General features: G+C 47.0%; 4 protein-coding genes across 4 annotated transcripts; 3 read left to right on the forward strand and 1 right to left on the reverse strand.

Moving 5' to 3' along the window:
- Nucleotides 1-3,853: 3,853 nt before the first annotated feature.
- Nucleotides 3,854-5,888, forward strand: B0H18DRAFT_960166 (uncharacterized protein; the record flags this gene model as incomplete). Its single annotated transcript, XM_048042920.1, has 8 exons — nt 3,854-4,062; nt 4,282-4,294; nt 4,332-4,435; nt 4,575-4,634; nt 4,735-4,906; nt 5,000-5,169; nt 5,535-5,659; nt 5,794-5,888. 8 exons carry the CDS (start codon nt 3,854-3,856, stop codon nt 5,886-5,888), a joined length of 948 nt encoding a protein of 315 aa, XP_047886168.1.
- Nucleotides 5,889-6,140: 252 nt separating this feature from the next.
- B0H18DRAFT_1087984 (uncharacterized protein) lies at nt 6,141-8,044 on the reverse strand (the record flags this gene model as incomplete). Its single annotated transcript, XM_048032218.1, has 6 exons — nt 6,141-6,395; nt 6,635-6,701; nt 6,733-6,902; nt 6,953-7,152; nt 7,378-7,567; nt 7,601-8,044. The coding sequence occupies 6 exons, from the start codon at nt 8,042-8,044 to the stop codon at nt 6,141-6,143; spliced, it is 1,326 nt and encodes a 441-aa protein (XP_047886169.1).
- A 580-nt stretch (nt 8,045-8,624) lies between these two features.
- Nucleotides 8,625-10,673, forward strand: B0H18DRAFT_1126022 (uncharacterized protein; the record flags this gene model as incomplete). Its single annotated transcript, XM_048035104.1, has 5 exons — nt 8,625-8,856; nt 9,930-10,070; nt 10,132-10,191; nt 10,245-10,531; nt 10,587-10,673. 5 exons carry the CDS (start codon nt 8,625-8,627, stop codon nt 10,671-10,673), a joined length of 807 nt encoding a protein of 268 aa, XP_047886170.1.
- A 1,974-nt stretch (nt 10,674-12,647) lies between these two features.
- Nucleotides 12,648-12,935, forward strand: B0H18DRAFT_833357 (uncharacterized protein; the record flags this gene model as incomplete). The annotated part of the gene is made up of 1 exon (XM_048039425.1): nt 12,648-12,935. A coding segment is annotated over one exon (288 nt), but the record flags the coding sequence as incomplete, so codon positions are not given.
- Between the last annotated feature and the right edge of the window lie 2,686 nt (nt 12,936-15,621).

Below are 15,621 nucleotides of genomic sequence, written 5' to 3' on the forward strand. Positions count from 1 at the left end.
TCTGTTTGGTTCTCAGCCCATGCTTTGAAGTCATTGAACACTTGGATCGAATCGTTCTTGTGCTTGAGATAATAGGCACGACCAAGACCAGTATAGTCGTCAAGAAAACTGATGAAATAACGCCATCCACCTATTGCAGTGGTACGCATAGGACCGTCCTCATCAGTACAGTGAATGAGCTCAAGGGGCTTTGTAGCACGTTTAGCCGATGGGGGAAATGGAGCACGATGAGAATTGCCCCACTGACACCCTGCACAAGGAGAAGAAGTATCCTTGGCACCGATGGAATCCACACCCTTAGTGTGCTTGGGAATCTGACGAATAACATCTTCAGACGAATGTCCGAAGTGTTCATGCCAGAGATGAAAATTCGACTTGTCTGTAGACTTTGCCGATTGCGGTGTCAAAATGTCTAGGTACAACATATAGAGATTATTGAAGGGCTTATGGTGTGCCTCCATGATCATGTTACCACAGACTCGACCTTGCGAAATAGGTTGGTCATAGATGACCATACGACCTCCTCCCTGAACTAGGGTAAAACCTGATTGCTCAATAACACCAGTAGAAAATAGGCGACCAGATGCGGCAGGGATGTAAGCAACATTCGTAATAGTTGCTTTAACATGTTTCCCTTCAATGTGCACAACACCTTTGATGGTCCCTTCTCCATAAGCTGCAATCTTAGACTTGCTGGCTGTACCAAAAATCATGGGTTCCTCGTAAGGAGTATAGTCCCAAAAATCAGCCATGTTGTTGGTGATTGTCTTTGACGCACCAGAATCCATAATCCAGTCAGTCATTCTTCCAGAAGCGGAGTGACCCGCAGTATACCAGGAAGCAGTCATAGTATTAGCTGAAGACGACACGGAGGATTCTACAGTTACAACATTTGTGGAGTCCGAAGTAGTAGCAGTGTTGGAGGAACCAGAACCAGATTGTCCGTTACCATTGCCCTTGCCCTTATTCTTCCCTTTGCCTTTGCCCTTGTTGTCCTTTTTCCCCTTGCCGCCACCCTTATTTTGGGGGTGCAAATGCGGGTACTTTGTCCAACAATTCTCACTGCCGTGATTTCCACCGCAGTGACCACAGGGACCCGATGACTTGTGCTTGACCTGGGATGTCTTGGACGCAGACTGTCCCATACCAGACCGGCGGAGAGATTCTTCGGCAAGAATATTTGACTGAACAGAGTCGACTTTGAGATCCTTGATGTTCTGCGTCGCCATGAGCGCAGAAATCATTGATTGATAGGATTCAGGCACCTTCGACAGAAGGAGAAGAGCCTGGGTCAATTCACCAAGAGTTATGCCACCAGCCATAATCTCCTTAAGCCGAGTAACCAGCTTGTTGATCTGATCCTGCAGAGGTTTGGAATCAGACATCCGGAGACTTGATCACCGGAAGAGACTCCAGACGAATGCCGTGTCGGGTGTACCAAAGGCTGTCTTAAGGGCCGCCCACATTTCCTTAGTGGTCTTGAGTTCACCACTAGATCCCTCGAGCAAATGATGCATCGAGCGATCAGTCCACATAAATAGAACACCCTGAGCACGGGCATTCTGTTTCTTGTACTCTGTGTTGGTAGTTACTGTTGCAATAACAGCGGGCCAGGCCTCTATGAATATTAAATAACCGCACATAGCGGCAGACCAGTCAGCGTATTGGGACGCTGAAGAGAGCTTAGGGATATTGTCTGGCTTGACGTCACCCATGGTTGCGGATAAGAGAATAAATTTGCCTTGTGTGTCGGGCGAAGAAGGAGGTTCTGGTGTAAATAACTCGAAGGGTAATTCCTCCGGTTCAGGTGTTTGAGATCTCGACTCAGGGAGCGAGATTAAATGTTCAGGTTTTGGAGGTGACTCCGAAAATTCGTTGGCGAATAGGAAATTGTCTTGCCAAGCTTCGACAGCGATACCAGCTTTGAAGCCTCGAGGAAAATCACCAGATGGTGTGTGGTAACGGTTTGGACAATGAGTGTTGTCACAGTTCCACCAGGTTTGATCGTTGTCTCTAGTAGTCGTATAGATGGTAGTGGTTTGAACAATCGTGTGAGTCATCTGACTCTTCGCCTGAAGAGACCTGAGTCTCTGCAAATGTCTCCTCTTGAGACGTTGCCACAGTTGTGATGCTTCACTGAAAAATATTCCAGGAACAAAGATAAAATTTGTGACGCGACTACAAATACTTGTCTACCCAAGCCAAGTGATTGCCCTTGTGCAAGTCCCCAACTTCCCTAGTAACCTTAGAAAGGTTCTTGCTAAGCTCCTTGAAGGAGATCTTCCCAATCAGCTCGCAGACAAGCTTGACGTCGTTGAGCGCGTCGTGCAACCACAAATGACCCTCTGTCTCAAAGTGAGAACAGACCCAATTGAACCGACGTCCAAAAGTGTTGAGGTTGTCGGTGAGCAACCAACGAACAGTGTCGCGCAGCTTGTGGGTGAAGAGAGGGTGAAGGTGCTTCTGAACAGCAAAGAGACGCTTCGTGAGGATGGCGGCCTTCTCCCTCGGAGACTTCTTCTCGGCGTCAAACAGCTTAAGGGCTGTGATAGGAAGGGGAAGAGGTACGCCTTCGATGCATGCGATAAGGGAAGCCTTGGCAGCTTCTTTGGTGGTGGTTTCAGTGGCAAGCGTAGCAGCGTACTCCGCACGTCGAGCTTCAAGGAGTGCCCTAGAGTCGTCTGCCTTCAACTGGAGCTCCTCAAGCTGCTGCTCAAGGGTCTTGCGACAGGACACCTTCGGGGGACGAGAGGTGTCAGGGCGACGATAGGTGGGACGGCAAGGGCGCGGGGTAGGAGTGAGGATGATATCGATCTGGCGATCGATGGGTAGATGACCGTATAAACGCTGATGACGCTCAGCAACAGCGCTAGTGTCGGTGTCGCCTACGTCGTATCTCTCACGACGAGACGGTGGAAAAACTTCGTAATTGCTCTTGCGAGCTACCCTGGAAATGCGCTTGGACAAGGCTTTGGGCACTTGTCACAGAGCGGCTAAACAGTAGTCCAAATAAGGACAAAATATGCCAACTCACTCTTTCAAGAGTTGGGCTTTGGTTGCGCAAAAGGTACAGGTGATATAAACGATCAGAGAGCGGGGCTCATAACCTGTTGAAGTGAAAGAGGTTTAGAAGGGCTTGTTAGGCCAGTGGAAGTGAAGGACAGTAGAGTGGAGTGAACAGACCTATCCCAGAGGGAAGACTCTGATGCTAGGCAGGCAGAAGAGAGGAGAGATCGTTATCCATTAGGGGGGAATCACCCCAGTATATATACATGTCTGGGACTGATCACATGCTACATCAGTAAGCAGATCAGTAATCACTAAGTCCGAGTTTTAGGGAAATGAGTAAGCCTTAACTCCAGAGATAGGGATATGCATAAGCGTCCATGTGATCAAGGAATGTACTGGAAGGTCATGGAACATGCCGGAAGGGAGTGGAATGATCCAGAATAAGTCTGGAACAGTGTAGATCGGTCTGGAGTGAGTCACAAGATGAGTCCAGACAGAGTCCATCAAAAGAATGTATGTAATACTACATCGCAGAACACAAGACCATATATGTACGTAACTGATAAGATAAGATAACACTGGAAAGTCGGAAGTTCAACACAAGCTACTTGAGTACAACCGGCAAGTCGGCGGACCCTGGAAGTCGGCGAGTTGCCTAATTGAGGTGAGGACCAGTTCGAGAAGGTGCTGACTTCAATCCAGGCCAGTCATTCTGGTACACTGTACCACAGCCACTAGTTACAGCATGATTCACTGTTAACTGAGACATGGAATCGATTGCGTGTCGCTGTTTTCGGTGTGCATATATATCTATAGTTGTGCATTGACTTGCTCACTGCACGTGATGAAGCGTGACCAACACAACTACAACTTTGGAAGTCTGATGCGCGTCGCTCCAACACTTGTTCACGCTGCGCACAATGTTGTTCAGTCTCCTCTCCCATTCCCTCGCTGTTGCCGTCGTGGTGGCGGCGGCATCCTCGACGCGCTTCCTGACTTATTCTCATTGATTGCGGCCTCTGTCCTGCTGCGATCGTGCGACCGGATCGACCTGTAAGCTCACTGTTGCAAAATCCAGTAAGTCACTGTTCAAGTTCTTTGGTTTATGCCTTACACCGTTTCCGGCCCTTCGTGGATGGTACAGATAGGTAACTGCACACACACATATAGTCACTCTTTTCTTGGCAGATAACACGCCGGAGAACAACATCGTGCTTTGACCATCGGGATGGTGCCCGATGCATAAACTCGAGTGACGCACGTGGCATTTAGGACAAATTTTGCAGTAATGTGGGCGAGTAGCTGATGTCCGTATGATGCAGCCACCACCGCCACCAAAGCCACGCACAGCTAAGCGCAAGCGAGCTTTGAAGCCAGACGCAATAACTCCAGACTCGGACTCAGAACCTCTCGCAGTTAGGACAAAGTGTGTCAAGATCAATTACGAGGACTCCAATGTGCATGTCGCACTGATAAGCAATGAGTCATGTTCTTGTATGAGTTTTGTTTGCAATAGCGACATCGCTACCTTGATGATTGACTCGGTGGTGGCCGTCTTGGTATAGGCTCCCTCTGTGTCCGCCGCCGGGTCTCAGAAGGCTCCGAAAGAGCATCCTTGAACTGATGTACGTGCATAACAATCTCCTTGATGTCTCTGCTGAGCCGTGGCTCGCCCCTGTCCCTCCTCTGCGCCTTGTACACTGATCCATGTCTCATCATCTGCAGCTTATACCCGCCGCCGAATCATCTCGTCTTCGAGTCAGGCTCTGCAGCCTTTACCTGCCGTCTCATCTCTGCACGCTTCAACCTACCAACGGCTCACTTTTGCAAGTTCACTTCCACCGCTTTTGCATCTGTACTACTACTAGCCGCCTCTGTGCCCAAGTCGTCTCTGCAGGTTCAATCCTACCGGGCCACCGTTATTTCGTCTGTCACTCGCTGCTGTCGACCTCTTGTCTGCCCCTTTTGACTCACGGCCGGTGTCTCTCAGCGACCCAACTCACTTGCACTGCTTCTCACTTCAGCCTCTCTAGCTCGCTGCCATGTCTTCTTGGCGACCGAATTCGCTCAAGCTGCTTCTCGCCTCGACCACTGCTTTGCCTCACTGTCTGTCTTTGACCTGTCCTATGTTCTACAACTTCTGAGGCTGCCCGCCGCACCGTAAGTCCGGTGGTGCCTCCTTGACTCGTGTTTATTCGACTCTATGCCTCGTTGTCAGTCTCAAGATTCTCGACATTCCCGTCGCCTTCCGCAATCACTTGACATGATGAACTGTCAAAGTACTACTGCACATCGCCATCTAACTGTATTGCTGTCACTGTCTAACTCACCCATTGTCTTGTTCCCTATTCTGACATCGCCATGGCACCGCTGCCGTATACGTGTCGAGCTGGTGTCATGCTGGTAGATCAAGTATTACAGCTACAGCAGTAGTCATACGAGAATATGAAGCCGCTCTGTACTGCTATTAATGCTACCCATAATCACTAATATCCGGTGTGAATTCCGTGTGAAATCCATTGCAGTGGTGCTATGGGAATGACTCAAAAACATGGTGGAAAGTATGTAGATTTCACAACAAAAATGACCGCGTGTGACGAGGAATTTCAGACATCCAAACACTCATTTACAATAGACAAAATGTCGCCTGGTGAGTGTACGAGAACACTGATTTCCAACACTCATTTTCAATGTTCGACACACTTGTATTGGAAAAATGAGTGCTTAAGGTACTGAAAACAAATGTCGACAGTCACTGAATTTCATACTTCCCCCTTCCCACAGTGTGGGAGGGTCACCTACACGGTGCTAGGAGGTGGAAGTTGACAGGAATGACAGGTGGTAGTGGCGGAGAAACAGCTGTTGGAGACTGTCAGTAGCGTGACCATTACGAAAATAGAACCATATTAGCGTATGGTGCGGGACACCTAGCCACCGCTACTTTTGTACAATGGATATGGTAGGTCCACAAGGCCTCCGATTTCCGTTCTTTTCTGGTAGATCGACTCCGTTTCGATAGAAAGAATTTCCTACCAGAGCAGAATATTTTTAAATCTCATATTGGTGAAGTTGTTAATGCCGAGATTGGCCACATTATGTAATCATATCCTAAAGCAGTAGGTAAATGGGCGCTAAGTTGGTGCAGTATCAAACTGACAAGCGAGGCTCTCCGGAACACGTCTATGGGACTTATACTGCCTCGAGCTGAACTGCTTGATGTGCAGTTGAGCATCCTTTGCACCCATGCCAAGCCTGTATAACTCCATCCATCGAATCATGTGATGCTCCCAGAGACAGATCGTTCTGATGTCAACTGAAGCCATTGCCTTTGGCATGTTTGCCTGTAGGGTGTCAAATGTATAATCACAGTGCTCGCGCAAATAACACTTCACCACACCCCAAAAAACTCAATTGGGTTGAGTTCACAATGAAACTTCGGCAGGAAGAGACACAGATGGCCTGCATCTTCAATTGTCTCTTGCACGAGTGAGTGTTGCACCTTGAAGTCTGGCTGAAGATTGAGAATCTGTCTCGCACAGCATTGGGTACTGCGCACATTGCAACACTCCGGCTTTGGGCACTCCATGCGCAGCATTTGCTGCCACAATCCCTGTTCAATTAAGACCTGCTTCATCCCCTTGGGCTGTCCTGCGTACTTGTTGTGGCCAGGTGGAAAGGTCATTTGACATTGACTGGATGATTTTCTGTCCATTGTGCATATACCATCCATCACGAAGATGAGCCTGCTTGCCGCCTTCCCGAAGGTTCATGCGTGAAGTGAGGAGTGCATCCACAGCATAAGCGGAATGACCCTGTGAGTTGTCAACAATGAGCAGCATGCGGTGACCAGCGCCATGTTGCCGCTCGAATGTGGGGATTATCTTCTCCTTCAGCTGAAACAACAGTCAGCTCTGGATCTGAGCACGTCAATGAGGGTACTCACCTGTTTCACGAATAACTCTCCCGTCCAATATCCTTCATGATTTTTGCTGTATTCAAGTGTTTGGCTTGCCTTGCGCAACCAGCCATATGTCGAGCATATGACCTCGCTCTGGTGAACACCACACCCTTGGCCCTTCTTCTTCAGCGGATACTCGTCTTGAAAGACCCAGCCCTTCTTCTCTCCATCATTGGCTTGTGCAGCTGTCTCGTCATGACAGCATACGACAATTCGGCGATCAACGCAGTTCTGGATGCCCAGGGAAATCTTGTCGGCTTCTCTCTCAACATCGCCAATGACATACTCGACAATTTGGTCATGATATGCAGCCATCTGCGGCAGGAATACGTTCTGGCAATAGTCAACGACGTCTGGCCGCTCATGCCCATTGTAATACAGCACTTTGTGGTGCTCGGTATACCGGAAACCTTCGTGATGGAGCCAGCAATGTGCGGTGTGCAATGTGATGCCATTCCCCGGTTTCCAGTGGATGCGAGGGAACAGCTCCAGCTCAAGGTACTTCTTGAGGCCCTGTGGTATCTCCTTTGACATGATGTCCTTCAGGTATTCAGTTGCAACCACAGGGACCATCTTGTTCTGGCTGAAATTGGTGAGCTTCTGTGGGTTCATCGCTCAGCGATTGGATCGCACGTACGATCGCATTTTGGCACGTATGGAGGGATCACTGAGAAGGGAAAAGGACTTGACATGTTTGCCAATGACAGAACGGGGCAGCTTGTGGTCCTTGATCCACGCCCGGACCCAGGTGCATACAAGGCGGCTACCCCACTGCCCTGAAAAGCCATTCCCTTCCGCTGCAATCTCGGAAGCTGAGATTAGCTTGCGGCCCCTCTCAACATTCATCTTGAGGCATGCCTGAATGGCGCGCGCACAATATGACTGCAGACCATTTGTGCCCGCCTCAAGCAACTCGTGCTTCGACTTGAGAAGCTTTCGGATTGCTTTGAGCACCACCTTGCACTCCTTCTTCTCTGCGGCTTGCCGCTCGTCTCGTGCCCTCCGAGCTGGGACCAACAGCCGTTGTTGCTTCAAGGGCGGAGGAGGACGGACTTTGAATGCGGGCTTCCGAGTCATGGAGTGCGAACTGCCAGTAGGTTGGTGTGAGTTGCCATGCTCTGGATCCGACTCCGAGTCGTCGTTGTCAGAACTTGAGGATTCATCCAAGTCTGATCCAGGCTCGGATTTGTCGGGCAGGTCTGAAAGATAGCCGGAAAAGATGCCAGCCTGAGCTGGCTCCCAGTCCAAGTTGCAATTACTGACTCAGATCCTCTGTTGTGCAATGGGCATTGCAACAGAGGCCGTGCTGCCCCGGGCCACCTGTGCAGGCATGACTGCTGGCACCGTGACAGATGATACTGCAGCTGGTGGGGCAGAGGCAACCAACTTCGATACGGAGTGGTACGGCTGAGGAAGGAGCACATCATGTCCACTCCTGCGCTGCAATGTCTCGGTGAGCAAATTTTAATTGAGTATTGTATATTGGAAATCCTCACGTCTTACGCAGCTTTGCATCCGTCTCTTCCTTTTGGCGCGCTGCGAGTCTGCGATGACACCTGCTACGTTCAGACTGTTTGTTGTATCCCAGCCCTCGGTTTCTCTCAACAACCATCCAGTCTTTCTTCGTCATGGGTCGCATCATCTCCTGGAGCCTCGCATGTTCTGCCCAGAGCTGTTCTCCATGCTCAACAGCTCTTTGAAGGCTCGCCACGAGGTCAGTTCCCTGCAACTCCACAACCTCGTTATCCGACTGATCACCAGCTTCATCCTGGCATCCCGGGCCAGGGCACTCAGGCCGGAGGTCACTGCCAGAAGCTTGATGGTTTACACTCCCATCCCAGATGCACTCTTCGTCTGTTGTTGCGGTGAGATCAACTTCCTGGCCATTGGTAAGGTTTGTCTCTGACTCGGAGTCAGATTGCTCCGAGTTTTCACTGTCTGTGGTAGTGTCGCACCGTCTCTTTGCTGCCGCTTTCGCTTCGCGAGCTGCAGCTAGTTGTTTTCGGTTTTTCTGAGCTGTTTTTGGTTGCCTAGGCATATCTAATGAGCTTCTGTCGCAGACGAGTTTGTACACTACGATCCAGCCTGTAATCATTCTGACACTGCCGAAATAGAGTTTTCGTGGCATTGAACAATGGCGGGACATCGCGGTGACTGTCATACTGTAGGAATGAATATTTATATAATACTTTTGTATTTATGGTGCACTGCCCAACCGATTTGGCCACTGTACAAAAGTAGTGGTGGCTAGGTGTCCCACACCATAGCTCAAAGCTCGGCTATGAACGCAAGGGAGGAGGCAAGAACAATCACTTATGGGCGCTGTGGTGTATTTTTGGCGTACCTGACGAAGAAAAAGTGCGATTAAACCTAGATTAGTGTGACATGACAGTTATAGATGTCCTATAATAGCGCACCTACCCAAGTCCGAGTCCAAATCACATCCTTCCCACTGCTCGCCCTTCCCACTGCTCGAGATGAACCCCTCTGCTTGCGGCGCAACCACAGCCAGGGTACGCTCGACTCGCATCTCGTTCCGCCAGCAGCTAGTCGACCGTGTCAATGAGGGCTACAGCGCCGAATGCCAGTGCCTCATGGAGGCGTGGGCAAATTATCATTGTGCAACGATGGATGGTGTGTGACTTCGCTTACAAACTGTTCCATCCGCGCGCCCGCACGCGGATGCGGGGAAAAACATTGCAGTTGCAGTGACTCCGTGTTGAGTGCTGCGCGGCCGTTCTAAGGGATGGTTTCGTATGCTTCACTGCAGTGCAGGAAGAGTACTCGGAGAACGGCCCCGAAAGGATGGTGTGGCGCATATGGGCACTTATGGGCACTTATGTAACCAACCGACCAAAAGTGGTGTGTTGTACTGCGAATGCTGCACCACCATATTCGCATTGTAGTTGACAGGTCAATAAATCATTCAATTGATTACTGACTTCATGCCTTTATTTGGTAGCTAAGTGGGCAGCCATTAACGAGGAGGATACCGTTGACAAGGAGGATATCAACATGATCATTGAATATGATGAAGAGACAGGTATACCGGTGGATGATTCGATAATGATCATTCCACCTGACAATTGTGAATTTTCACCCTGTATGTCATCTATTTCAGTCCTATTGCTCATTGACCCAGACTGAGAGATGTGTTACTGTAGTGCCAAGTGCTATTGGATATGAAGATGATGCAGTCATGGAAGATATTTTGCCCACCAGTGGTATGTGGTTGATCTTATGTCATTGATAGTTCTTATTGATCTAACTGTGACAGACTCCCAAACCATGGATGTTGAAGATTTTACTGAAGCCCAAGCAGCTCTAAGGGCCAAGATACACCAGTCATTCAAGCATGCTCTGGACAACTTGCAGGCTCAGTGGAAGGAACACCTAGGATACATCACTGAGAGCCGCTATTTGCAGACATTCTACCGCCCTCCTGCAGAGTGTCGTGACATCGTTGCACGCCTCCGCCATCTTGCAAAATATGAAGAGCGCCTATGGCACCATGAAATGTGTATGCCACGATATGCATTTGAGGATATCCTGGAAAGGATACAGGTATGTGTTTAGTGGTATGTAGTCTTATACAAGGTCTCATACAGTCATATTTGAGGATGATCCTGTCTTTCATAACAACCCCAACCAATCCCAGATGGATGTTGAGCGTCAGCTGGCTGTCTTCCTCTATCGAGCTGGATGATATGGCACAGGAGGTGCTGTCCATAGTGCATAGCGTGGGTGTACCCATGGGTGTCTGAGGGCATACCCATACCCATACCCACATGGGTTGCATACCCATGCCATGGGTATGGGTTTTGCATGGGTATCATGGGTACCCTTGGGTATGGGTACTATCATGGGTAGATCTATGTGCAGTTCATGGTACTCATAATTTCGCATGATATGGGATGTGTTTGTTGGTATCATGCTGGCCAGGTGAGTTTCACTGACTGCATGGTCAATCACAACATTGTTGGAGCTTCCACTTTTGCAAGCCAGGACACATTGCTTAGATGGGAGTCACTTACATGAGGGCAGTTACTGTACCTATATTTCCAACATATATGGATATTCAGGTGGGACAACCACAACATTTGGGGAATAGCAAGGCTGTATACACAAATAAGTCTTACACATCACAACACAAAATGTATAGTGATCCCATGGGCAGAACCCTCTAAAGCTCATCATATTGGATCACCCAGATGTAGTGGGATTACAATGGTCAACATTGAGCAGAACAAATGTATCTCAGGGTATACAAAAATTGAACTGAAACACAGACAAGATGTTGCATTGTGTCATGAATATGATAATGTCTGTCAGACTAGCCCCTGAGAAGAGGATCATATTAGAATTATTTGAATTTATTTCTTGATCATCATCACTGAATCCTGTCTTATGTCACAGGCTTCCACTAATATATGATAAGTGGGGCCAGGGGATGAATGTGACCAGCCCATTATGCAATTACTTTCATTCAAGCCTAGTTAATACATTGCCAGGTGATAAGTGACACAATAAGGAGCATGATGTCTTATAAAAAGCATGATCATAGACCTACTGTATTCAATGGCCTGCCACCTGCATGTAACTGTGGCCACTGGTCACTCTGCTGAAATCCTGGATTTAGAAAATTAACTAACAAGGCATCTATGCTAAATGTAGTGCTGGAACTGCAGGTCTAGGCTCACCTCAAGGGGTCCATGACCAGTATTCATACTGATTTTTTAAAATTCTAGAGTGGCCCTGTCACATGTACCTAGCAAGAAACTAAGTATACAGTATTACTGGCTGTTCAGCATGGACAATTGCATGGTAAGATTCAGTATGATAATATTTTGTGCCAGTATAGTATCTCAGCTGCACTGGGCTACCAAGCACATGGCACTGCATTTAATTGAGCATAATGGTACATACACTGTAATGCACTTGTTGTTGTCAATAGGACAACCTCAATAGTCTGTGTATCATTGGTTGGAGCATAACAATAAATGACAAAATCTGTCTTCTGGTTACTTATAGAAGACAGGATGTGGCATAGGCAGGTCTTGCACAAACTTGGTTCCAGTCACTCAGGGTATTGCTTGGGTCAGGAGAGCTAGATAGGTAGATGAGATGGACAAGGAGAGAGTCAGGTTAGAAAGAACAGTGCATTGGTCGAACTACAATGTACAGAGTACTGTAGTTGTTAATTGTGGGTCAAGATAGATGGCAAAAGTGTGTCGTCCATGAGCAAGTTGACACTCCTTATATTCCTGCAGGTTGGCCTTGCTGAATCATCCTCATAATCATAAGTTGAACATTATTGAATGTTTGAAAATGGACTCAAATATATAATGCAATTCTAGCAAGTACCAACTGTATCTTGAAGGCTGACATTACGGAAAGGGAACACTTGTCAACTTTCCCATACTGCTATTGCAAAGTACTTTGAAGCAAGCTTCAGGATCACCATATAGCTGTTGAACTGTGAGAGAAACATAGCACAGACTATCTAATCAACAGTTGCCAAATTTTACCACAGAATTATTACCACAGAAGTCCATGGGTTGCATGGGTACATGGGTCAGATTTTGGCTACCCATACCCATACCCATGCATACCCATACCCATGACCCACATGGGTTATCCATACCCATGCAATGCACTAGCTGTCCATGAAGTTGCACTGGCAGACTGCGCAGGCATGTCTATTGGCTCAGTTTTCAATTGCTCCCGCCGCTGCATGGTCACCATCCTGGGTCATCATGATGTGGAGATCAAGTTTTGTGACGAAGAACAGATGCAACAAGCAAAATTGTATGCTGAGATGAAATCCCTAACTGTGGAGTGGAGAGATGGAGACCTTGCTGCAGATGGCACTCCTATCAAGCTGTACACAAGACCTGGGTTTTTTGGACTGGACTTCTATGGGAAGGACAAGATCTATGCTATCCAACTCACAGTTAGCTGTCAATTTGTTATTACTTGATTTTGTACTGATTCAAGACTTCCTGTAGCTTGTGATTCCCTACTCATTGCCAACTATGCTGTTGGAAAGCCAGGCAGTGTCCATGACGCTACTGCATTCCAGGAGACTCGCTTCTTCCAACACCATGATGAGCTCCTTCGACCATACAAGTGGATCTGGGCTGATTCAGCCTACTCCTTGGCTCCTTGGCTCATTACCCCATACAAGGCACCTCGTGGCAAACAACTCACTGCAGGACAGCGCACTTTCAACTACTATTTGTCAAGAATCTGCATTTCTGTGGAGCATGCAATTGGGCTTCTCAAGATCCGATGGCAGTCACTCAAGGAGCTACAGATCAACATCACTGATGAAGTCAAGCTATCATATGCAGTCATGTGGATCCGTAGCTGCCTTGTCCTCCACAACATGGTCATTAGAAGTGAGCTTGCACATAATCACGACCTCCTTCAGGACAATGTGTGGCGCTCTGTCATGGCAAATCTGGGTGTTCCTGAAGGTGAACAGGCACAAAGGGAAGTTGATATAGAGGATGATGGAGATGGAGATGGGCCAGGATTGATTACAGCCACTGGCAAAGCAAAGCACCAGCAGTTGCTGAGGCTTCTGCTAAAGTCATTGAACAAAGATTACCAACCAGAAGAAGACACAATAGATGATGAGGAGTATGCAGATGAATGATGACTCATATGATACTTGCTGGGGGGTGGGCCATGTATGGCAATACGATCCCAGTTGTGTTGTCTGTGTCTTTTGTTTTCTGGTTCATCAAATTATCACTTCAATCTCACTTATCAATGATTATATGTATTATGTATTGATACATACTAGTCTGTGAGACTAACTTCTGTGCTTGACTAGACCAAGCAGTTGTCAAGCTTTAACAATAATACTAACCTTGCACAAGCCAAATTTTATTCATCAGGGAGTATTATAGTAGTAACAGAGATGTTTACATTCATATGGCTCAGCTCATCATCCTTAATGTGGTAACACAAATCCTGAGTCCTAAGTGTCCTAGACAATCCATAACCTTTCCAAAAACATTTATTGATTCCAGGTAGCTATGCCAATATTGCTATACAGCCATTACCCAATGATATGTGCAGTTGCACAGTTGCTCTTGCCTAACTGTAGCTAAGCTGTCCTGTTATACCATGTCTGGGATATAATTTACTGTCTCAAACACTGAACAATGATACCACCTCAAACTGGCAGACTTTTCTATTACATAATCTGTGTAGAGCATGCTTATGAATGAATAATGATAATTATTAGAGTTCATTGTACCATTTGAGCTGGGTAGGGAGTCATATACTTCCCTACAAATTGTTACTATACTGGCCTAGACCTTCCCAATGTCAAAGTCTGTTCAGGTTAAGTTTGGTACATTCATGATCCTTGTTCCTGAATTTTAGCTCATGCTGTGGAAAAACAGTCAGTCACATGGTCAAGATACAGTATACTGGAATTCTCATCTGTATTCCTCCTCATCACTTGTCCCAACACCATTCCATAGCATGTCTCTGTCACTACAGACATATGTAACAAGTTACTAGCAACAATCTGACCCAGACATTTTTACAAATATTCAATGGAGAGCAAGAACCTGTAAATAAGAATTATATCATCAACATCACTGTTTTTTTCTTGCACAATAGCAGGCAGTCTGCATAAGTCTTTCACTCCTTCAGATGGATCAGCTGTAGTCCAGAGCTTTGGGTGAGCAAAATGACCACATATGTCATTCATTACTTCATTGATTTTCTGGAGTTTGGGATTTCTTTCTGAGCCTACACAAGGAGGTTAAGTGGCCTCAAAATGAATATCCTGCACATGTTCATGCTTTGTTCCATATGAAGGCTATGGAAATTATGAGGAGGTCTGTGAAGAAGCTATCACACAATCATGATTACTACTACATATGGCAGGTGCCCTCCCATTCACAGTCTCACACTGGGCAATGCTTTGTGGGCCTAGTCAGCATACATGCATTTTATGTGTCCTGTGTCCTGTTCTTGAAATGCTATTGTGAGACATTCAAAGTTGCTGATGCTCCTTCTCATGGATCTCAGTGCTTTATGTGACCCATTTTGCATCTTTCCATAGTTGTAGGCATTTGAAAACTTCTCAACTGTGCTCTCTGTCTGTATCAATGACAATTAGCATAGTATGCATTCCTACACTCATTGGCACAGGGTGCTATGTAATGCAATTTCTGGGGAAAATAGTAGACCCATCTGTTGTGATTGTGAGCATATATCAGACATATTGGGAGCACACACATGGGTGTGTCTAGTGATATTGTTAGATGTGCATACTCTCACTTGTCAGGCTACATATGTACTGGTTACCTCAATGTCATACTGTCTGAATCCTCAAACATTAAATGTTGTGCTCTCATCTTTAGCATTCACTCCAAGATATCATAGAGTGGCCACAGGTAACACCCAATGTGGTACTGTTACTATTGTGCCATGAAAGCTGATTGGCATCCTTGTGGCACTTGTAATTGTAGACATATTGGTATCATACAACCTCAAGGTACTTCAAGATAGCTACAGAGAGGTCCTCCAATTTATTGGGGATTTATGCGATTTTCTTGGGCCCAAATCATTAGGTTTTGTCCTCAGAATGAATATTCTGCGCATTTTTGACTGCTTTTTCGAAGTCA

Source organism: Fomitopsis serialis (genome assembly GCF_022376445.1).
Source record: "Fomitopsis serialis strain Sig1Antser10 chromosome Unknown B0H18scaffold_178, whole genome shotgun sequence".
NCBI lineage: Eukaryota > Fungi > Basidiomycota > Agaricomycetes > Polyporales > Fomitopsidaceae > Fomitopsis > Fomitopsis serialis.